At 48.7% G+C, this 24394-nt stretch overlaps 1 protein-coding gene and 1 long non-coding RNA gene across 4 annotated transcripts in view; one reads left to right on the top strand and one right to left on the bottom strand.

Annotated features, from left to right (window-relative positions):
• Chst3 (carbohydrate sulfotransferase 3) overlaps window positions 1-15821 on the top strand; it is a 36743-nt gene extending 20922 nt beyond the window's left edge. For all 3 annotated transcript variants that reach the window (XM_076917132.1, XM_034523705.2, XM_076917133.1), the window contains exons 2-3: window positions 10729-10974; window positions 11949-15821. In XM_076917132.1, the coding sequence (XP_076773247.1) occupies window positions 10817-10974; window positions 11949-13233 (1443 nt within the window). In that variant the 5' untranslated portion in view covers window positions 10729-10816 and the 3' untranslated portion in view covers window positions 13234-15821. The remainder of the gene's footprint in view (window positions 1-10728; window positions 10975-11948) is intronic.
• Window positions 15822-15848: 27 nt separating this feature from the next.
• On the bottom strand, window positions 15849-23212 carry LOC143435301 (uncharacterized). Its single transcript, XR_013105473.1, has 3 exons — window positions 22818-23212; window positions 18343-22710; window positions 15849-16717 (listed from the first exon to the last, which is right to left on the bottom strand). It is a non-coding gene; the product is annotated as an uncharacterized LOC143435301 (long non-coding RNA).
• Window positions 23213-24394: the final 1182 nt, after the last annotated feature.

The following is a 24394-nucleotide window of genomic DNA, read 5'->3' as shown; positions in this document are numbered from 1 at the left end:
CCTGTTTCGAAAAACAAAACAAAACAAAACAAAAAACACAGACTGATAAAAATCAGGTATAGTTTCTCACAAATGCAAATGGAATCCCAGCACTTAGGAGGTGAAGGCAAGAGGGTCAGAAGTTCAAGGTTATTCTTAGCTCCATTTTCTAGTTTTAAGCCAGCCTGGGATGCCTGTATGAGACCCTGACTAAACAACAACAACAAAACGATAACAATAATGTAAATTATGATGTGTTGCCCAAATAATCCTCCAAAAAGGACGCCTTCATCAGCATTGTGAAAGGATCCTTTCTTTTTCTTTTTCAGTTTTTCAAGATGGTCTTTCTCTGTGTAGCTCTGCCTGTCCTGGAACTTACTCTGTAGAACAGGCTTGCCTAGAACTCACAGAGACCCACCTGCCTCTGCCTCTCCAGTGCAGAAATTAAAGATGTTCGCCACCACACCCATCTGAGAGAATCCTTCATGTTACCCAGGAGAGGGACAAGCTCTGCTGCTGAGACAATCAGACCCCAAATCTGAGTACCTTTTTTTTTTTTTTTTTTCAGCAAAAGCTTCTTTTTCTCACATATCCCATTTGGCTCTCCCATAGCCACATGAATCCGGATGCTTCCAGCTTGAACTAAGCCCATCAGAAGTGTGGCTGCCCATTCGTCACAGCCCCTGGGGGAATGTGTGGAAACATTTTAAGGACCAGGCCTTGAAGTGGTTCCATCACTTTCTCCCACATCCCACTGAGCAGAACTGGCCACGTGGTCATCACTTCATTGCCAGCAAGGCAGGGCCGTGGGGAGGGGCACACAGGCACTCGGGGAATGTTGTAGCTATATCAGAGGGTTCCCTGGAGCTTCCATCCCAGAACAAACTCCAGGATGTCTTGTCCTTCAATGACCATGTGAAGAGATGTCGTGGAGCGTTGTGAGGGCCGGCTTTGGTTGTCGACTTGACTACATCTGGAATGATTTGTCTTAATTAAATCATTTGAAGTGGGTAGACCAACTTTAATCTGGATCTTTTGAGGTGGGAAGATCGACCTTTAATCTGGGCCGTACTTTCTGGCAGCAGCCTATGAAAAGGACAGGGAAGAAGAAGCTTTATTCTCGCCTGCTTGCCCTCGCTCTCATCAACAAGTCCGTGCCTTCACTGTCGTTAGAGCCTACTTCTTTGGGATTCTGGTGTATACTAGACATCCAGCCTCCAGGGCTGAACAGCAACTGGATTCTTGGGCTTTTCACTGATAGCTAGCTATTGTTGGACTAGCTGGACCTCAGCCTGACTGATACAAACATGGTTCCAATTTACCCTCCTGTGCTTTCTCAAACAGCTGCAAGCCACTGTTCTCTGCCGTAATATCCAGAGCAGATTGTGTTCATGATCAACACATCCCAGTGGCTTTGCCCCACCCCCCCCAGATGTCCCCGAACCCAAATATCCATTTGTGGGAAAGCCTCAAGACTTTAAAAAAAAATGTTGGCTGCTATTCATAAAAGCACACAAAGGCATGTGAGCAGCAATATAAAATTAGACGTGTCAAGATCTTTGCCAGCTGCACTGTGGCCTGGCCTGGCAACAGTCTTCCCTCGTGTTCCAAGTCACTGTCCCCTCCACTGCCTCTCCCCTTCAGGGACACATATGTCAAGTGAAGCGAAGAGGCAAATAATGATAAGGGGCGGGAGAAAGGAAATCTCTCACCCCTGGTGCTCTGTCTCAACTTTTGCAAACATCTGGGCTTGAACCATTCTTATCCTTGAGGCTCGTGACTGTGAGGACCTTGTGGGTTTAAAGGCTTGGAGCTGGTGTGCAGGGTGTATGTTCTTGGATGACAACTTGGCACACAGGAGCAAGAGGACAGTTGGAATTTGGTCTGGTGTCACAGCGTGCCATCTCACAGCATGGTGCCAAACTAAAGGATGGGAAACATTTGTTTGCATACCAGAAGGAGTCATCTGAGGCCAGGAGAACGAATAGGCTCTGCCTTCCAGGTCACCTTTAGTGGACTAGCCTTGTGCCCAGAAGACAGCAAGCAAGAACAAGAAGCCCAAAGCGTTCACAGCATCACTGCGCTCTCTCTCTCTCTCTCTCTCTCTCTCTCTCTCTCTCTCTCTCTCTCTCTCTCTCTCTCTCTGTGTGTGTGTGTGTGTGTCTGTCTGTCTGTATGTCTGTCTGTCTGTGGGCTCAATGATACGCCATGTTTGCTTTAATATAAGATCTCCCCATGTGGCTAGCTCAAGTTGGCCTTAACTTATCAGAAATCTTCCTGCCTCAGCCTCTCAGGTGCTGCGATTTCAGATGGCATTCACTATGACTGTTTTGTAAGACAAACAAACAAACAAACAAACAAATAACAAATGGACTGTCATTGTGGCCAGTTGTGTGCCCTCAGGTCTTTTTGGTTCAGTGTCCTAACGTGAGTGTCTCTCATTGCGCTTTATATTGACATTCTCCTTTTAGAAGATATATAATCAAGCCTTTAAAAAAAAAAAACAAAACAAAAAATATAAATAAATAAATAAATAAATAACATCAAAAACTGGCAGACACCCCTCCCCCACCAGCATCCCACGTAGCCCAGGCTGGATGACTCTGAATTTCTAGTCCTCCTGCCTCTACTTCCCAAGTGCCGGAGTTGCAACTGTGCACTACAACGTCTGCTTTTATGAGATGCCAGGGGTAGAACCCAGGACTTCCTGCACACTAGGAACTATGCCAACTGAGCTACATTCCCAGGTCCAACTCAGGCACCTTATGGGTGCCCAATACTCTGACAGCCCTGGAGAGGACAGATGGATACCAAGAGCCAGAGCTGGCATTCTGTACAGAATGGGCATCCGTTCATTTATCCCACAGATGTATTGAGCCCACCCACATGCCAGAAGCTGCACTTGCTGCTGTGGGACTCCAGAGGACACGGCCACCATCTGAGGAAAGAACAGGGGCCCTCCCAGGCTCCTTTGTTTTTCTAATCCTTTTGTCTATAGAATTTTTTAGTAAAACCAAAAAAGAAATAGCCTGACATAAAGCTCACCACTTGGGGGCATGCACAGAAGAGACAGCTCTTGTAGAGGATGTGGGTTCGGTTCTTATTACCCACACAGCAACTCAAGACCATCTGTAACTCCAGTTCCAGGGGATCGGACACTCTTCCAACCTCGGCAGGTATCAGGCATGTACCCCGTGCACATACATACACACGGAAGCAAAGTGTGTAAGCAAAACCTTAGTACACATAAATGAAACAAAATAGATAACACGTTTTAATACAGACAACACTACTTCAAACTGCTCAGTTTCCCGGCATTAAATGCAGCCGACCATCTCCAGAATCATCACCTTCATCTTTCCAGGCTGATGCTCTGTACATAGACGAGTGATCGCCCCTCCCACCCCTGTCTCAGCCTTTTGGGAAGCAAGTACTACAAATGGCAGTCTCCTTTGTTTGTGTAGCTGTTTTTCCTTGTTTTGTTTTGTATTAAGTCTTCTGTATCCCAGGCCAGCATCAAAATTAACTGTTGCCCAAGGATATTCTTAGGCTTTCCATCCCCCTGCCTCTACCTTCTGAGCGTTACAATCACATGCATGTGCCACGGTGCCCAGTTGTACATGGTGCTCTGGATGGAACCAGGGTTCTATGCATGTCAGATAAACACTAACTACTGAGCCACACTCCCAGCCCAATCCCTGCATTTCTCATTAGCACTCCTAGGGTCTCACGCCAACACATGGTTGTCCAAACACTCCACAGAAAGGTACGAGAACTGTCGCTCACAGCATTTCTGTAGCTGCCTCAGCGTTTTGAGCCCTGTGGGTGGGTGGGGAGTCAGTTCCCTTTAGTGGGACATTTCATTGCTTTGCCTGGCCAGTATCCAGGCCAGTTTTGAATGCAGCAGACTGTTTCCCAGGCTGTCTGCTCTGTGTGGCTGAAGGCGGTCTGGACACCAGTCACCATATGGTGCTAGCTAGCTAATGGAAGATTAACTAGGTTACCAGGCCTGGCAGGGGACTTGCATTTCAAGTAACTGTGTCTGTCCACTGGAGGTAGATGAAGAGTGCCTTCCCATGTCTGTTCACAGGCATGAAAGGCTGAAGGGTGCCTTAGGCTGGTTTTGCCAGGGTTATCCCATAGCTCCATCAGGCTAGCCCTCAGTTCCATAGTCCACCACGGCGCGGGCCCGTGCTCCTTATAAATACGTGGGCACCTTTGCCTTGGCCACTTCTGTCTGGGCTGTAGCTGGACACACATAAGAAGTTGTAGATGGACTCATTCATTTTGTTTACCTTTTTAAAAAAATTAGTGTGTGTGTGTGTGTGTGTGTGTGTGTGTGTGTGTCTGTGTCTGTGTCTGTGTCTGTGTCTGTGTGTGTCTGTGTGTCGGGGCATGTACTTGGCCTCCTGGTCATCTTGCCTCCACTTCCTAAGTTCTGGGATTACAGGCATGATACACTGTGCCTGGGGAAATGTGTTTATTTTAGAGAAAAGCTGGAGCCCCAGGATGCTGGGTTGCTGAAGTGCCGGGATACTGGGATGCTGGGATGCTGGGATGCTGGGATGCTGGGATGCTGGGATGCTGGGATGCTGGGATGCTGGTACACAGGATGGAGTGCTGGATGCTGGGATGCTTCAGTACCATGATATGAATGATGGGCACTAGCCAGACCTGCCCTCACACCCTGCTTCCCTGTTCTTCTCCCTTCATTTTGCCATCAGCATTCTCTGAGCATATCAGAACTTCATGACACTGGGGTAGGGTGGGGAGGGGTGTGCCCTTCCTGGGCTATCTCTAGATGCTTCCTGGTGAAATAGGGTCTAGCCTGAACAGGTCAGCACATGGACAAACCCTACTTATCAGAAACAAGTAACATCAGTGTTTCTTTTCTCATCCTGATTGACTGAAAGAAATGGCAGAGTCCCAAGCCACACTCCTCCCCTCTGCTCTCTAGGGATTTAGGAATAGCTTTCATTGACACCACCCTGCCTCCCATCCCCCCACCTGCTTCCAATTGGGTAACACAGAAGGATCAGTGGATTCACAACTTTCCCACAGCCACCAGATCGTCCCTCTCTGCCTGTGGAGCCCGTTTTTTTCTACTTGGAAAAGCTGTATATACAGGCGTGTAACAGCTGGGGCTGTTTCCTGCTATGTTCTGGGTCCCTGAGAGAGGGGAAGTGGGTGCCAGATGCAATGCCTGGCAAGCCCCAGCCCCTTTCAGTCTCCTTGCTGGGACCTCTCCAGAAGGACAGAGGCAGGGCTGGACTGCAATCCCTCAGGGGCCTCAGTGGAAGAGCCCCGCTGAAGGCTCTCCAAATGTGAAACCAGTTCTTCAGTGAGGCAGTTTGCCAAGTCACGGGAGAAAGACCCCTGAGCAGGGAGGAGGGAGGGGGAGCTGGTGCCCTGCTTGGCAAGGCTTATCCACCTCAGCTGCCTCCCTCCCTCTCTGAACCACCAGTTGCCTCGGGGGGGCTTTCCCACCCCTCCCCCTCATGAGCACGCAGCTGTTAGGAGCTTGAGCTGAAAGTCCCCAAGAAATGAGAATTCATTTTGCCCTTGGTCCAGCTATCCCGAATCTTAGTACATGTCTACCGCAGGTGCCCAGGGTGTCTCTCTATCATGGCTCACTCATGAATGGAACCAGTGAATATTCTCCTTTCCCCTGGTACTGCCTATCAACCTACAATACCTAAGCATCTTGCTCTAGGTTAACTATTCTGGGAAGGGCGTCCATCCAACCACCCATCCATCCATCCATCCATCCATCCATCCATCTGTTCATACATTCCTTTATTCAAGCCCACCCCCAACCAGCCGCATCCACTATGTTGAAACTGGGATGTTGATTGTACTCCCGAAAAATCATTTCAGGACAGGTCTGTGTGGAACAGAACGAGGCTTATTACGTAGAGGTGAGAGAAACCATGTGAATACACACGTTAAATCTAAGCATGGACCATCAGAGAGAGAGAGGGGGGGAGAGACTAGGTTCAGTATCTTATCAATAACATATGACTTCCTGGATTCATGTTATAGTATCCAAAGGATGTAAATTTTTATTTTTTATTTATTTTTTATTTTTTTGCCTTTTTGAAACAGAGTTTCTCTGTGTAGCCCTGAGTGTCTTGAAATTAGCTCAATAAACTAGGCTGGCCTCGAACTCAGAGATCCACCTGCCTCTGCCGCCTGAATGCTGAGATTTAAAATGTGTGCCACCATGCCTGGAAATTTTTTCTTTAAAAGATTTATTTATTTATTTATTCATTTAGGTTTTTTTTCGAGACAGGTTTTCTCTGTATAGCCCTGGCTGTCCTGGAACTCACTCTGTAGACCAGGCTGGCCTCGAACTCAGAAATCCACCTGCCTCTGCCTCCCAAGTGCTGGGATTAAAGGTGTGCACGCCACCACTGCCCGGCTTATTTATTTATTTTATGTGAGTATGCTGTAGCTGTCTTCAGACACACCAGAAGAGGACATTGGATCCCATTACAGAGGGTTGTGAGCTACCAGGTGGCTGCTGGGAATTGAACTCAGGACCTCTGAAGGAGTAGTCAGTGCTCTTAACCGTACACCCACCCCTCCAGCCTGCCTGGCTTTTTTTTTTTTTTAAAACGATTTTCATTTGTTTAATGAAATGAAATTGTAAAGTGTTAATGAGGCGCTTTGCTGAGGTCTGGGGTTGGCAGGAGTGTGGTAAGGTTACAAAACCTGTTCTTTGGCGAGTTTGGCTCGTTTGTTGTTTATAACACCTTTGGGATATCTTAGAAAAATGAGTCTTGCCCCTGTAGAAATCTCAACTGATTTTGTCAGTTGTGTGAATGAGGAACTTAAATTAGCTCCTGTGGGGTAGGGTCCTTCTCCACTTCCCACATCCCCTTGGCTTTCCTGCCTCTCTGTCCAGTCTCACCTGGAACACAAAATTGTCCCAGTAGAAAAGAACCTTTGCATCCAGGAAAGAAAGAAAGCATACGAAAAAGAAAGTGACGGAGGTTGTCAGGGAAGGTCTTGGAGCTCTACATGCTAAATCAGCACAGGGGGAATAGAAATTTCTGGCTTCTCTGGGCTTTATAGGAGGAAGAATGATCTTTGGGCATGTGTTAAATAGAAGAAACTCCGGTGAGCAAAAAGGATGCGCCCCGGGTGGGGAATAGTGGGAAAGGCTGGGGCCAGATAGTGCCCACAGAGGCTGGGAGCGAGGTGTGGCTCCCGTCCCCAGGGCCTTGGAGGGCTTGTGTTCTGCTCTGAGTTGTGCAGGAAGGGTTTTCAGCAGCTAGAGTCACCCAGAGTACTGGGCTGGGTGTCTGAGAAGCTCCCTATGTCTCGACCGCGTTCACGTCGCTGGATTCATGTGCTCATAGGCGCCCCCGTGTGTTGGAGACAGAAAGAGTTTGGGAGAGGAACATGGACAGGGTATGAACCAGAAGACTTAGCCGTGCTGATGTCCAGAAGAGAGGAGTGAGATGCTTGAAATGAAGGCCATCATCACCTAAGGAGAGAATAGAGAGAGGGAAGAGCACACCCCAGGTGATCCCAGAGGAAGCTTCAGCAGAGAATGGCCTGGGCAGATGAGCTGGAGGAAGGCTGCATGTCCTGCAGCCCCCAGGATGAAATGTAGCAAGGGCACCCTCTCACTGCAGGTGACTGGGAACAACCCCAGGGTGTTGTTTAAGGAAAAATAGGACATTGCAGAAGGAGAGGACTGAGACACAAAGGCCAGGGAGAAGTATGAGGCAGGAGAATGATCCTCTTGAGAACTGTGTGGCTCATCACCATGAGTGGTGTATGAGAATGTTTCTCAGCTGATACCCACTGCCACCTCCCAGAGGGCAAGGCTGGGTGTTGCTCCCTCCAGTGGTTCCCAACATCGATAGGGCCTGACGCACAGTGGCCCTCCCCAAATGGAAGCTTCCGTGGAGGACCTCGGCTCACCATTTTCTCTTACTGCTCCTGGTGTTTGCACCCAGCAGGCAGAGATCTGGTCCAGCTGAGTGCTGTCTATGACCAGCTGTACCCAGGCAGAGCTGGACTGGGCATGAGATCCTGGCATCTTTCACCACTGACAAGGACATGCTAACAGGTTGGCCTTTAGTGGCACCTTGGTAGGGGAACAGGGGAGTAAAGGATACTGGGAAGGCCATCAAAGGAAGAGGCAGCAGAGATCTCCAGCCAGGCAAGGATCATAGGACCAGCACTGACTTGTCAACCCTGGAAGGGAGGTAGCATGAAGTTTCAGCCACATTATAACCCACTTCTTACAGAGGGCATCCTTCAGGGTAAGCTCTGCCTGAGTCTTGCCAACTGAGTCCTATTCTGGGTCCCCTCCTCATCCCTCTTGACCCTGTGAACTCCTGGATTTGCAACTGTCACACATTCCTCCCTCTCCTGGCCTTAGGGCTTTCAAGGCCACAGAGGGGACATTCTGCAGGGATGGGTGGAGGGGCTGCCAGTCCACTCATGCCATACCGGTGTTCAGTTTTCTTCTGCCTGGCAGTGCCTAGGAACCCTGCATTGCTGTGAGGGAGCAATGTGTGGGTTAATGACTTCAAAATAGAAAAGGCCATTGAGAGAGGAGGGGAGGGCAAGAAGGGTTGGAAGCTTGACATCGGAGGAGCACAAATGCCAACCCTAACTGTTTCTGCTGTGCCTGGGATTGAGCCTGGGGCTCCAGCACACTAGGTTGTACCTTTTTTTTTTTTTTTTTTTTTTTTTTTTTTTTTTTTTGAGACACAGTCTAACTAAGTTGTCCAGGCAGGTCTTGAACTTGCAATCCTCTTGCTTCTGCCGGCCGAGTAGCTGGGATTACGGACTTATGGCCATGAGGTCCATCAACTCGCAAACCTTACCAAAAATGCTAGACTCAGGGACAAAAAGACTGCTGGACCACATCTCCCAGTCTATTTGTTCCCCCCCCCCATCTCCTTTATAATGAATACTTGCTTACCAAGTCCCAGATGCTAGACAAGTGCTCCACCACTGAGCCATGATCCCTAACCCCCGTTAGCATCTTTGTACAACCCAGAGACTCTGGAAACACAAGACCAATAAGCTACCCCAGCACAGCATACTGTGCCTTATGTAGTAAGGGTAGCCGTGAACTTCTGAGCCTCCTGACCCCGTCTCTGCCCTACATTATGCTTTTGTATGGAGGGTCGCTCAGCAGGTTACTTTACAGTAGTATCACCACAACACTCGTAGCTGGGATGTCTTTAATCGACCAGGATTCTGCAGTGCCATGGCTCCGTTTTAATGGCAAGGGCCCGTGACTACTTAAGCTTTTCTTTATCTAAGTACTCCATGTGATGTTTGACTGTGCACACCTTTAACTTGTGAGGTCAACAGAGAAACTCGGGGAAATGAAGGTAGATAGAAGGGTTTGTCATTCACTCATTCACTCATTCATTCATTCATTCATTAGGTCTCATTCTGGCTCAGCAGAACTTTGTAGCTCAAACTAGCGTTGAACTTAAAAAGATATTTCTGCCTCAGTCTCCTAGGTGCTGGGATTACAGGTCTGTTCTGTCATGCCCTAGATCCTGGCTAGCATTTTGGATGTTTTATTGCTGTTTGTTGAGTGTGGTTTTTGCTACCCCGCTTTAAGCTCCAGGCAGACCATGCTATCAGCCCCGACCAGGTTCCCTCGGATCTTCGGATGAAACACACACACACACACACACACACATACTATTTTCAACCTGCCTTATTGGCTCAGTTGTTGGGCACTTTTAATCTCCCACAGCTAGCGTGCCCTTCCCAATACTCTTAGCTCAGCACCTCTTAATCTGTCCTTAGCTTAGTTGCATTTCTAATCTCCTGCCTGGGGAAGTGGCCTATGGCCGCTCCACCTGAGATCTCACATTGCTGGCTGGTCACCTTTTCTCCCTCCAAAGCATGGTGAACTCTCTTTTCCTCTCCCTGCATCTCTTAGCCTGCCTGCGGGGACCCGGAAGTCCCGCCTTTCTCCTTCCACCCAGCAATTGGCCCCGGCATTTTTATTGATTGATCAAGAACCAACTGAGGAACAGGACCTTAGCATCAGAACCACCCCCTACAGCTGTTCGTTTTGTTTGGTTGGTTTTAAGGGAAAGCAAGCAAAGTCTATTGGGTAGAGCAACGGCTACTGGAAGTAATACTTTTTGTTTACCGTGGGACTTTTAAACATATTGTTTATTTATTTCATGTGTGTGAGCGTTCTGCCTGCTTGTATGTCTGTGCGTCACACGCATGCCGTGGCTGTGGGGGCAAAGAAGGCATCAGAATTTTTAGAGATGGAGTTACAGGTGGCCGTGAACTGCTGCTGGGGTGCTGGGAACTCAACCTGGGACCTCTGCAAGAGCACTGAGTGTTCTTAACCACTGAACCATCTCTCCAGACCCTGTTTTGGGTGTTTGTTTGAGACAGAGTCAAAAGGCTGGTCTAATGCTCTGTGCAGCTGAAGCTAGCCTCGAACTTCCGATTTTCCTGCCTTACTTCCAGAGTGCTGGCGTGCGACCTTTAAATGACCTGTTAAAGAAATCCCAAAAGGTGTGGTAGAGTACACCTGTGATCCCAGCTCTTAGGAGGTTGGGCAGGTGGATAGAGAGATCCAGAGTGGTCTGAACTACGTAGAGAGACCCTACCTCAAAAGAGAAGTGAACACATGGGTTCTGAGGATGGGCCTAAGGTCTCTCTTCAAAAGTTTTATAGAAAGATGGCTCTGTTCCCTGTGTATGAACAAGGATACACTGAGTACCTGTCTCTCCACAGGATGAGGGTGTCTCCCACCTGAAGAGGACGGGCTGGGTCCCAAGCTATGCTCCTTAGCTGAGTGTCTGAAGCCAGCCCGAGGGACTCCATGGCACCCCCTCTCCCCATGGAGAAAGGACTCGCTTTGCCTCAGGATTGCCGGGACCTGGTACACAGCCTGAAGGTTCGAGGCAGATACGTCCTGTTCCTGGCATTTGTCCTCATAGTTTTCATCTTCATTGAAAAGGAAAATAAAATTATATCCAGGTAAGGAACTCAACCACAGGTCCCCTTTGTCAAAGGTGAGGTCAGAGGTGACACTATCGTTTGCGGGGGATCAAGAAGTACATCTCTTTTATAAGCAGTCATCAGGCAGACCCTGTGTCTTAGGCCAAGGTCATGTACATAGGGGTGAGACTTGGGCAGCCCAGGCTGGCACCCCTATACCATCAACTGCAAGCCCTTAGGCGAAACACTTCCCTTTGCTGAGGTGGCCCTTTCTAATAGGTGACTAGCGATGGGGCCTGTCTTGTTGATAAGGTAAATATAGAAAAGTAAACCACGTTTTGCCCGTGGCCTGCTACATAGCTGATGCTTGGTACTTGCTGGTATGACTACTTCACTCTTTATTCTAGCACTCCATAGCAGTACCTCTCTTTTGCAAGTCTTGTTGTCATGGGTGGCGGTGAGCCCATGGGAAGCAGGATTCTGGTATAGCCACTCTGGTTGGTGGGACTATCATGGGTAGGTGCCCAGATTGTTTGTCATTCAACTCTAAGGAAGTGACCCTAAGATGGGCTGCACACTCCTTGAGTTTGCAGGGTACTGCTGTGTGGGGCGGACCTGCTAGACACAGAACCATTTCTTAATCCTGATCTCCCAGATGCATAGCCCCAAGTAACATCCTCAGCCAAGGAGGGTAGGTTAAGGACGGCCAATGAATCAGTTCCTATGGGCTGCACATCTTGTAAGTCTTGAAAGCTGCTAGTGACTGCACCAGACGAGCCAGACCTGTCTGAGGGTAAAGCGCCTGAGTGCTTTCGTGAAACTGAGCCTATGTGTAGCCATCACGAGTTGCTTAGCTTCTCCCACTGAATCACTCCTGGGTTTGTACCAAAGAAACCACACTCGAACTCTAGGCCTGCTCTGGAGAGACCCAGCTAAGACTGCTTAGCCTAGTACGGGAGATGGCCTCCCAAATCAGTCACAGACCTTGTCCTTTTTAACACCCCTCCCACCAGGGTCTCCGACAAGCTGAAGCAGATCCCTCAATTTGTAGCAGATGCCAACAGCACCGACCCAGCCCTGCTCTTATCTGAAAATGCATCTCTCCTGTCCCTGAGTGAGTTGGACTCCACCTTCTCCCATCTGCGGAGCCGCCTGCACAACCTGAGCCTGCAGCTGGGCATGGAGCCAGCAATGGAGGCCCAGGACCAGGAGGCTGTGGCAGGGAAGCCATCCCAGCAGGCTGGAGCAGGGACCCGGAGGCACGTGCTTCTCATGGCCACCACCCGCACGGGCTCCTCGTTCGTAGGTGAGTTCTTCAACCAGCAGAGCAATATCTTCTACCTCTTCGAACCACTGTGGCACATCGAGCGCACCGTGTCCTTCCAGCAGGGAGGCGCCAACGCGGCAGGCTCGGCGTTGGTCTACCGCGATGTCCTCAAGCAACTGTTGCTGTGTGACCTGTACGTGTTGGAGCCCTTCATCACCCCTCCGCCCGAGGACCACTTGACTCAGTTCTTGTTCCGCCGGGGATCCAGCCGCTCGCTCTGCGAGGATCCGGTGTGCACACCCTTCGTCAAGAAGGTCTTCGAGAGGTACCACTGCAGGAACCGTCGCTGCGGGCCACTCAACGTGACGTTGGCGGCCGAGGCCTGCCGCCGCAAGGACCACATGGCCCTCAAGGCCGTGCGCATCCGTCAGCTGGAGTTCCTGCAGCCGCTGGCTGAGGACCCAAGGCTGGACCTGCGAGTCATCCAGTTGGTGCGTGACCCCCGGGCCGTCCTGGCTTCACGTATAGTGGCCTTCACAGCCAAATATGAGAGCTGGAAGAAGTGGCTGTCCGAGGGGCAGGACCAGCTGAGCAAGGATGAGGTGCAGCGGTTGCGGGGCAACTGTGAGAGCATCCGCCTGTCTGCAGAGCTGGGTCTGCGGCAGCCAGCCTGGCTGCGCGGTCGCTACATGCTGGTGCGCTACGAGGATGTGGCACGCAGGCCACTCCAGAAGGCACGAGAGATGTACGGCTTCGCAGGCATCCCCTTGACCCCGCAGGTGGAGGACTGGATCCAGAAGAACACGCAGGCGACACGGGACAGCAGCGACCTCTACTCCACTCAGAAGAACTCCTCGGAGCAGTTTGAGAAGTGGCGCTTCAGCATGCCCTTCAAGCTCGCGCAGGTGGTACAGGCTGCCTGCGCCCCGGCCATGCGCCTCTTCGGATACAAGTTGGCCAGGGATGCTGCCTCACTCACCAACCGCTCCATCAGCCTCCTGGAGGAGCGGGGTACCTTCTGGGTCACGTAGTGGGGGATGTCCGGGACCCTTGGAACCCCTTCTCATGAAAGGCTGGCCCTGCTTCCCTCACACCTAGCCTGGCAGTGAGACACAGCCCTGACAGAGAGTCAAAATGGGGCACGGTGAGAGCGGAGCCCCTGGCTGTAGCGGTAGGCCCCCTGCCAGCTAGATTCCCCAGCGCAGCTACAGCTAAGGCCTTGGGGCGCTTCTGAGATCAGCAGCACCCTGTCTCTGTAGGGGTACTGGTCATAAGGCGGGGACACCTTATGACCTGCCGTGTCCCGAGGTTCCTATATGTGGACACACCTCCCTGGCTCTTTCTCACACGGTCACATAAACTATACACAGAGCACATAAAGGCCTGTAGGCTGTGTGGGCCAGCGTCCAAGTATTTAACAACCAGAAGGGGCTTAGGCCCCCTCCAGTCACTCAGACCTCCTACTGTATTAAGTGTTAACCTCTTCCACTCTGAGTCAGACAAGCCTGGACCTGGATGAGCCCTTGGAAAGAGGAGGACAGCCTAGAGTGGGGAAGGGGGCATCTGAAGCTCCTCAGGGAACAATAGTTGTTTGCTAGCTGATAGAAAATGGTTTGATTAGCTGTTCTTGTCACTCCTGAGTATCAGCCTGTGTAGAGCAAGACACACAAGGTGCAGGTAAAACAGACAAGGCTGGGGGCCGGGGGAGGGGGGTTTGTGTGGCTCAGTGGTAAAGCCCTTGTCTCTCATGCCCAGGGCCCTAGGTGTGATTCCCAGCACTATAAATATAAGGGGAAATAAGACATACATATATGTGCAGCACAGAGAGGGACAGAAAAGCATAATAAACACATTCCCCCATAAACACACTCCTCTCTCTCACACACACACATGCACACCACATACACACACGCACACCACACACATGCACACACACCACATACATGCACACACTGGTGCAGAAAAACTTCCTATCTCCATTATTTCACACTCACCATGATTTGGGGGGTTTGAGGTTTTTTTTTTTTTTTTTTTTTTTTTTTTTTTTTTTTGGTTTTGTTTTTCTGTATCACACATCTAAACAAGGAGCCTTAAATTACACTTTTTAGGATTATGTGAAGAGGTTGTTTATTCAAGGACAATGACACTTTGCCCTGACCAGAGCTGGAAAGGAATAATGGTCTCTGAACCATCGATGAGCATCTTAGGTTGTCATGGTTACCTCCTCTGATCCATCCACAGGCTCCAGCTGGCAGGCAGGATATTTAGAGATGGCATGGGTCACCTTCCTATGACTACAGGTGAAAGGCCCCATCTTGCCCACTCCTGGGGAGCATGCTGGCTTTTGAAGGCTTTTTGAGGCCTAACCAGTGGGCTCAGCTTCAGCTCCAGAAAGAGAAAGAGGGCTCAAGGGCCTGCTGTCTCTAGCCAGGCCTCTAAGACAAGCTTAGAACTTCAGAGTGCTCTGCAAGGGGAAGTCACATTAGGACATAGCCTGCCATTTCCCTCTTAGTTGACAGAGGTCAACCCTCAGGTTGCCATGGTTACAGCTAGTGTCTAAAAAGTGTCTGCTTTAGGACTTTGGGGAGAGATGTGCTGAACTCAGGATGGGCAGGTATCTTATTTGGGTTTTAAAGGTTATTTATAGCTTGGTGCTGTTTTGAACTTTGTTTCTGTAAAGCTACTCAGAAGCAGTTGGGTTTGACGATCAGGGGAGGCTGAAACCAGCAGGGAAAAGGATAGTCTAGGAAGAACTTCCCCTAGGAGGGTTGGAGTCATGCAGAGCCCCCAGGGTCCCACGTGTTCTGTGTGAACTTCATGTGGAATGACTCTCAGAAGCTGCCTTAGGCCCTGGGCCTGCTCAGCATGTGCAGTTTGTCTATTGTGTATGAAGCCCTGGGTTCTGGGCCCTGCACCACATGCCTATATCCCAGCATTCAGGAAATCAAAGATTAGAAGTCAAAAGTTCAAGGTGCCTCTATTTAGATCTCCGAGTCTATAAGGAAAAAAATTTAAAGATCCCTCTGCCAAGAGCAACCAGTGTTCCTTCTTAAGAACAGTTTATTTGAAAATCTCTTCTTGTAAGCCCCAACATTTGTGGGGGAATGGGGGAACTCTTGACTGAGCAGATAGGTTTCCCCCAAGCAGAAGCTTTTCCCTCCCTGGCTAGCCTTGGAACTGCTGCAGTGGGGGTTGACACACTGACTTTCTGGAATTGCTGCATCTGTCACTGTGAGAGCCCAGGATGGAGCTGGTGTGAGTACCAAGACACCGGATGTATAACATGGAAGTGGGTCTGGCACTGGTGTGGAGGAAGACAGTTGGGGCGCTCCCCCTGTGTTGGGGTTTGTTATCCACCTGTTCAGCTGCCGGGTCCCAAGCATAGGTGATCCTTCCCTCACTCAGGCCTCTGCTCTCGATTGTGACAATCCAAGAACAAGTGTGTGGGGGACAAAGAGACACCAGCTCTTCATACTTGATGGGGACAGGGGATAGGATGTTGCGGGCAGGCTCAGGAGTGTGTTATCTTCTCTCCAAGCTCTGGATCGGGGGCCATATTCCCTTCTCTGCACCGCATGTGGGGTGGGAGGGGCTGAGCTGGGAGTTTCTTTCCTTCTTCCCTGTGGCAGGGTGGGGGTGGGGGGTTGGGAGTGGGGGGGAAGGCCTCCATCTCCTGGCTCTGAGGACAGACCTTCCCCAGAATGGACCTTTGGGATTTCTCAGGACATTGACAAGGTTGTGTGAACTGCAAGTTGACTTTATTTATTTTGTAGGAAAAAGAGACAGTATTCTTTGCAGGGACTGAAAACTGTACCCTAATTAAGAAGTACAATTAATAAGATTATTAATAACAATAGGGATGATTCTCACACCACACACACACCAGGATACACAAGGACCATGTTGGAGATGAGACAGAGCCAGGTCACGGAAGCGCAGGATGCTGAAGAGGTTCAGTGGGTCTATTACTGATTGGAAAATACAATACCAGGGCCCTTTCTGCAGCCTTGCTCGGGGGCCTGCAACAACAAAGCAGCTCAGGTGGGTGGATGGGCAGGCAGAGGTAGCCATGAAGGTTTAGCCATCCAGCGCAAACCCTCAAGGTTCAGAAAGGGACAGTGTGGGGCAATCTCTGGTCCTTTGGGGCTCTTAGTATATGGAGCTGGAGAAAGTGGCCATGCTGGTGGCATGGGTCAACTGCTCATCCAACTCGAAAGATCAAAGGGCACCCAGGTGGCCTATGACAGTGACAGTCTTTCCTACCATTAGGGGTGGAAAGAACTTCACGTTCTTAAGAAATAGTGGAACCATGCCTTACCTCAAAAGGATGAGGCAAAGCTTGCAACTTCCAGTGTCTTAAGATCTTCAGGATTGCTGGAAAGATGACTCAGTGGTTAAGAGTGTTGGCTGCTCTTCCAGAGGACCCAGGTTCAATTCCCAGGACCAGCATAACAGCCTACAACTGTCTATAACTCCAGTTCTAGAGGATCCAACGCCCTCACACAGACATACATGCTGCAAAAAAGAAAAAAAAAAAAAAACCCAAACCAATGCATATAAAATACATAAATCATTTTTTAAAAAGTCCTTCAGGATCCTTTGAGCTGTGTCCTTGTCACTACATGAGGACAGACTCCTTAGGTATCCCTAAGATAGAGGCACGGTGCTGCCCTTGCTGCCTTGCTGACATTGTGAATCAGCTTCTTCCTGAGAATACAGAACGGCTCTGTCACCTGCTTCCACTATATTTGGGCTTGAACTTTGCCTCTTGTCAAGTCTCCATCTCTCCTGGATACTCTAGTCCTTGGGTCTAACCACCACCCTCTACTTCCTAGTGGGTCCTACAAGTGCTGTCTTTGTGCCAGTACTTGGACTGTGTCCTGTCTCATGGCTAAATGGTACAGGACATCTGCCCAGTGTGAGTGGTCATGGCACGTGCTTGTGTGCTCATGAGTACATGCATGGCATGTGTGAGTGGATGGCTGCATTCTGTTCTGCCTCTGGTGCAGCCACACAGCCTCTTGCTGTCATTGACCCTCTTGCTCTCCTTGTGGCCACAGACAATCTTCCAATGACCGGTTCTGCCGCCGTTCTCATCTGAGAGCTGACAACCTGATGTTCTGAGTAGGGTTCACGAACTAGGATGTGAAACCCTTCTCCTGGTATCTTACTGAACTTATTTCATTATAAACAAACATACAGGGGCTGGAGAGATGGCTCAGTGGTTAAGAGCACTGGCTGCTCTTGCAGAGGACCTGAGTTCAATTCCCAGCAACCACATGGTGTCTCACAACTGTCTGTAATGAGTTCTGGTGCCCTCTTCTGGCCTGCAGGTGTACATGCAGATAAAGCACTCATATGCATAAAATAAATCTTAAAATAATGAATGAACATGCCATAAATTCTGTAGTGGTCATTTTTCCTTTTGTTCCTAGCATCAATCTAGTCATAAAAACGAACAGAAGAAAAAGCATTTACAGCAATAAGAAAGACATGCCTTTCATCGTGAGGCTTTCCCTGCCCATTCCCAGGGGCCAGCAGCCCAAGAGGAGTATGGATGAGTGTAGCTGTCAGGGCCCAATTTATGTATTTATGGTCCCAGGATGATGGGTCTGCTGACCCTGCTTGGAGGCACCAAATGCAAGTGTAGCATCTGAGACACTCAGGTATTATGGGGTGGGGACAGGAGCATCAACCCACTAACAGAGAGCCTGGTGACAAGTCCCAGCTCTGTCACACTCTGTCCTTGGACAAGTCACTTATTGGGGGGTGTCACTTTGTTTTGGGAATGAAAGGTGTAGTAGCCCACAGGCATCGTCATCAAAAGTCTTGGTATGGATTTAAAAGTCAGTTAAAGGACTGATTGTCCTTTTCCCATGCCAATATACAACTTACGGCTTCCTTCTGTCTTCAACAAAAGCTCACTGTGCAGATGAGAAGGGGACTGGAACCCTTTCAGCTGAGGAGTGTAACTGAGTCCCTTCAAGCTACAGCTGTGTTTCATGTCGGAATAACCTTTGATGTACATCAGTTTTCTGTTATGAGAACACTTGCTGTCTTAGTTAGGGTTTACTGCTGTGAGCAGATACCATGACCAAGGCAACTCTTATAAGGACAACATTTAATTGGGGCTGGCTTACAGGTTCAGAGGTTCAGTCCATCATCATCAAGGTAGGAGCAGGGCAGCATCCAGGAAGGCATGGTGCAAGAGGAGCTGAGAGTTCTCCATCTTCATCTGAAGACCTCCAGAAGACTGGCATCCTCAGGCAGCTAGGAGGAAGCTCTCAAAGCCCACCACAACAATGACACACTTCCTTCAACAAGGTCACGCCTACTTCAACAAGGTCACAACTCCTAATAGTGCCACTCCCTGGACCAAGCTTTGAAACTACCACATTTACCAAGGTAATCAGCTTATCAAGTGAAAAGGTCTATTTCAGTTCATAGTTTGGGACATTTTAGTCTATGGGCCAAACCATTACATCATGGCCAGAGCAAGAAAATGCAGGAAGAGGAAGGGGCTGGAGCCCACCGTGCACTCTCAATGACTTAAAGACCTCCCACTGCACCCGCCTCTTAAAGGTCCAACCTCTTCCCCATACCACATTCCAAATTATAATTCTTTAACTCATGGGCATCTGAGGGCATTCTGGATGCAGTGAATGGCAAGCCCTGTTGTCTCCTAAGATGCTTCTGGATGATACAGGTGTTTTCCGGGGAGAAAGGGAAGCTTATTTTGGGACACAGGGAGATTAATCTGGGGGTGTTTGGGGACCTAGCAGCTTGAGGCATAGCTGTGAATAAATGGAAGAGAGCTGAACCCTACCTGAGGACAGTGACTTCAGAGAAGGACCAACAGAGGTGAGGTACAAGATGAACGGGTGGGACCTCTCTGCCTCTCAATCTCCAGTCTCCGAATCTGGCCCAGTCCAGACTTTAGCAAATTAAATCACTTCCACCCTATCCTTCAATGTCCTAGCTTACAAAATAACTGGTGGCTCCCCCTCCAATACAGCTATCACTATGCCATTTGCACCGGGGACTGGATATAGTCAGCATAACTTCTGGGCTGGGCTTGAATGGTCTGCCACAAATGATCCCCACAGAAACAAATTAGCTTAATCACAAAACAAAGAGGCTCAGATACCCACCTAGCACCCTCAGCCAGCAGCACAGGCCAGAAGCCTCTTTCGGCCTTCCTCTCCTTCCCCTCACCCTATTCAGGGTTTCTTATCTTCCTGCCCTACATCCCAACCCATGAACATTGGGAGGACTTGGATACCATGAGGTGCTGAGATAGTTACCTAGAAACATTGAGGAGGCAACTGGATCATCCCGAAACTGTCACCCTGGAGCCTGTGGCATTCTATCCCCAATATACGTTTAGAGGAGATGTGGTCCCAGCTGCCCTTGAGAAATTACTGTGTGCGTTAGTTTACCTGAGGTTCTGAAAGGCCTGCCCTCCTTTGGACAACATTAAGGAGTCTCCCACAGAATTATACCCCCTCCCATCTCTTTTGGACTTTGTGAGGTAGTATCTCATACAGCCGGGGCTGGCTTTGCATTTGTTATATAGTTGAAGATGACCTTGAACTTCTGATCCCCCTGCCTCCACCTCTGGGTGCTGGGTAGGAGTATAGGCATGCACTATCATTCCTGCCTTATGTGGTGCTACTGTTCAAACCCAGAGCTTCGTGCATACTGGGCAAGCACTATGTAAGCTGACCTCAGACCTCATAAAGAACTTGGAGGGTGGAGAATTGTCTCACTATGTATCGCTGGTTGGCTTGGAACTCACTACTTAGACCAAGCTAGCCTTGAGTTCACTGAGATCTGCCTCCAGGGTTGGGATTAAAACACACATCACCATGTGTGTTTTCTATTATTCTAGCTTTAAGAACCATTTTTAAGAATAAAATCCTCATATAAGTTTTCTTGCCAATGGTTAAGAGCACTTGCTACTCTTGCAGAACCTGGGTCTGGTTCCCAGCACCCATATCAAAAGGCTCACAACTTTCTGTTACTCAAGTTTCAAGGGATCCAGTGCCGTCTTCCAGCCCCTGCAGACATCTTTCCTCCTATGGGGAGGTATACCTGTGTCTTTCTTCATCATGATAAAATGTGTGCAATCTGAGATTTATTCATCACAATACCCAGGCCGTTTATAACAAAATGTGTGCAATACAGGCCATTCATAATTGACCATTCTCAACAAATGGTTCTAAAATATTGTCACCATCCTTAAAAGAGGCCCTCATTTTCTTCCTGCCAAAATAAGAAGTATTGGGTATAGTTCAGTCCCACGAATCCTAACAGGCCTTCTGAATGCAGGACCCGCTCCAGCCCCAAGGACACAGGGAACCCCAGTGTGTCCATGGAGACAGATGTCCTGTATCAGATTGCCCAGTGAAAAAAAGTCTGCCAACCATGTCATAGGACCTTCATTTAGCATCATCTATACAATACGGTCCCAAATGGAGCACCAAAGTGCACCGTCAACTTTTCTATCAGCCCCTCCCTTGAATACCCGCACGCTGTCCCGTGTGAAGTGGGTGGTGGGTCCAAGGGCAGCTCACCCACTCTGGCTGCTCTACACACTGTACCACTCAGACCCTGCCCAAGGGAGCTGCAAAAGGTTACAGAAAGTCACAGCTGTGTGCTTATCTCAGGCACCAAAGCCAACGGATCTGCCAAGTGAGGCCACATGTGACCTCTTAGAGAGCAAATGAAAACAAAACTAAAGAAAGGGTGGTCGTTTTTCCTCACATACCCATAGAACCACCATCTTTGAAAATTCAGGATATGAATGGAGAGTCTGTAGCCACCTCCAAGCTGAGATATTGAGAAGAGTTCTCTGCTTGACTTGTGGCCGCTTCTTCATCTGTAGAAAGGGGCCAAGAGTGCCCTCTGCTTCACATAGTCAAGGTAAGGTTTACACAGTCATGTGCTGAGTTATTACACTGGGAACCTGAGTTATTACACTGGGAACCTTAGTTATTGCAGGAGGAATCTTAGATACTGAACGAGGAACCTTAGTTTTATCACTAGGAACCTTGCTTACTACAGTAGTAACCTTAGTTATTACACTAAGAACCTTAGTTACTACAGTAGAAACCTTACTTATTACAGGCACGGCCTTAGTTATTACAGTAGCACTCTAGTTGTTACACTAGGAACCTTAGACATTACAATAGGTGCCTTAGTTATTATATTAGGAACCTTAGTAATTACACTAGAAACCATAGTTATTACAATAGAAATCTTAGTTACTATAGTAGGAACCCTAGTTATTGCACTGGAAACTTAATTATTACACTAGAATGTTAGTTATTACAGTATGAACCTTAGTCATTGTACTAGGAACCTTAGTTATTACAGTAACAACCTTAGGTATTACAGGAGCCTGAGTTATTACACTAGGAACCTTAGTTATTACACTAGGAACCTTAGTTATTACACTAGGAACCTTAGTTATTACACTAGGAACATCAGTTACTACACTGGGAACCTCAGTTATTACATTAGAAACCTTAGTTATTACACTAGGAAAATCAGTTATTACACTGGGAACCTTAGTTATTACACTAGAAACCTTAGTTATTACACTAGGAACCTCAGTTATTACACTAGGAACCTCAGTTGCTACATTAGGGACCTAGTGTAATTATTACACTATGACCCCAGCCAAAGGCAGGGAAGGAAAAGGGTTAGAACCATTCATGATTTTTCTTCTCATGACAGGACAACTGTGTACCCATGAACATTTCAAGAAACCAATGTTTGAAGTATTATTTCCTAGCTGGGCATGGTGGCACACACCTTTGATCTCTATGAGTTCAAGGCCAGCCTGGTCTACAGAGTAAGTTCTAGGACAGCCAGGGCTACACAGAAACCCTGTCTTGGAAAAAACAAAACAAAACAAGAAGAAAGGAAAAAAGGAAGGAAGTAAGGAAGGAAGGAAGGAAGGAAGGAAGGAAGAAAGGAAGGAAGGAAAATTACTTCCTACTTAACATACATCTCTCAAAGCCCTCTGGGCCCTCATATTTGATCCATGTCATTGTGCCCAGGGCCTCAAGGCCAGAATCTCACGTTCTATGAAGCACATAGCAGACTAGCCCATTTTACATTTATACGCCATTTACATGTCAACACTACAGCTTGGTAATAGGAACGAGTTGATATGGTACCAGCTGCAAACCTTAGTCTTCCAGTCCCAGAGCTTGCCCTCAGGAAAGCTGTGCTGTATCTTGGAGGAAACACGCATGTGTCAACCCTGGATAGTCTGTGCCTCTCCCCAGTGATGAGACAGTTAAAGGCAATTTGTCCATTGTCCTGGCTGTGTGCCTTCCCTGTGGACATCTGCATCTGCGAACAGTGCTATTTGGATCCTGGCCAAACCATGGAGAGATTGGGAGCGTTGGGAGGCTGTGCTTTGAAACTGGCTTTTGATGCTAGGCAGCGAGAGCCAGAGCACACACGGAGATCCCTAGACACAGTGCCTCCTGTCCCTTCAGATATAACAAGTAGGAAGCAATTGTAAGACTAGAACCAACCAAACACAGATTTTAAAAAAAAAGGGAAAGCCAGGTGTAGGGGGTTGTTCTGATGCTCTTACCAGGAATCTGTGTAGGAATCTGCGTGTGAACCCTGAAGGTCCTGTTCCCCAATTGGTTCTTGTTCGATCAATAAAGATGCTAGTGGCCAATGAGCTGGACGGAATAGGCGGGACTTCCAGTCTCTCCGCAGGCAGGCTAGCAAACACAGGACAGAAAAAGTATTCACTGTGCTTCTGAGGGAGAAAGAGCCATCAGCCATGTGAGATCTCTGGCAGAGTGGCCTTCTGCTGCTGCTTCCCCAACTGGGCCTGGGGTAGCAAGCGGGATATTGGAAATGTAATTAAGCCGGGGCAGATTTGCTGAAGAAAGAGAACTGAGCAACTAAAATTGAGGGCGGATTTAGGGTGCTAGACTGGGAGTGAAAAGAAGGGCAGCCATTGCAGTATCCAGTTCATCTTGAAGATTTTAGTCAGTGAAAAAATAAATGTCTGGTTTCAGAACCAAAAGCCAGTTGGTTTTCTTAAGGGGAAAAAATTAAAAGAGTATGTAGCTCTGGGACCTGGCTGTCCAGTTTCAAAGTCATCCTTGAACAAGTGTGACCTCCCAAGGTTTCAACTGGAATACAACACAGAGGCAATAATGCCTGAGCCCAGTAGTCTTCAGCAGTCTCCTTTGAGGGAGCACTGGATGTACCCAAATAGAGAAGTCTTTGTACTGTGCTGTCTGGTGACTTCCCATACCATTGGGTTCACTATTCTGATCAATTACTGTTAAGATTATTAATGTAACTACTACAATTAGAGTGGCCTTTGCCCTACTCCTCTGAACATTCAGCCTGAACAACAGCCCAGAAAACACTGGCTGGCCCCGGAGTGAGACTACACGAATGCATAACCACATGTTTGGTTTGGGAAGAGAGATGGGGCAGAGCCGGTGCCAAGCATGAGATAAGACGAAAGGGAATCAGGAAAGCTGAGAAGAGATCTCCACTAACTCAGCAGCCTCAATTGTGAAGAACGTCTGGCTCCGATAGGGGCTGATTTTTAACAAAGCCAAGACATCTCCCTTAGCTGGGCAGACTGGGACGGAGTTCATGGAAAGCCTGTGGTGCTGTCAGCAGGAATGCTGGGAACCAAAGAGCTGGATGGGAAAGACAAGGGTGATTCATAGCCAAGGGAAGCCCAGGGCCCATGTGGTAATGCGATGGGTTCAGAAACAGAGGTGAGGGCCAGGGATGTAGCTCTGTTCGTTCAGTGTTTGCCTCACATGCTCGAGTCCCAAGGCTCAGCTCCTTCACTGCCTTAACCAGGCGTGGTGGTACACGCCTGCAATCCCAGCATTCAGGAAGTGGAAGCAGGAGGATCAGAAGAGCATAAGGTTACTTTTTGGCTACATGGGGAGTTCAAGGACATCCTGGGCTACTTCCCATCTCAAAAAATAAATAAATAAAAAATCAGAAGTGGAGATGAGTGTCCAGAGATAGAGACCAGCAATGGCAGGAGTCGTTTCTGGATACGGCTCGGATACACATGCTGGGAAAACAGTAGAGTTACAGAGTTGCTGCTACCTTCACCGTCCTGTCAATTTGTCCTTGCAGGCATTTGCTTGGCACATTGGTGAATGTAACATTCCAGTG

Source organism: Arvicanthis niloticus, chromosome 20 (assembly GCF_011762505.2).
Source record: "Arvicanthis niloticus isolate mArvNil1 chromosome 20, mArvNil1.pat.X, whole genome shotgun sequence".
Lineage (NCBI taxonomy): Eukaryota > Metazoa > Chordata > Mammalia > Rodentia > Muridae > Arvicanthis > Arvicanthis niloticus.
The sequence above is the reverse complement of the archived record's forward strand: the minus strand, read 5'-3'. Positions and strand labels throughout refer to the sequence as shown.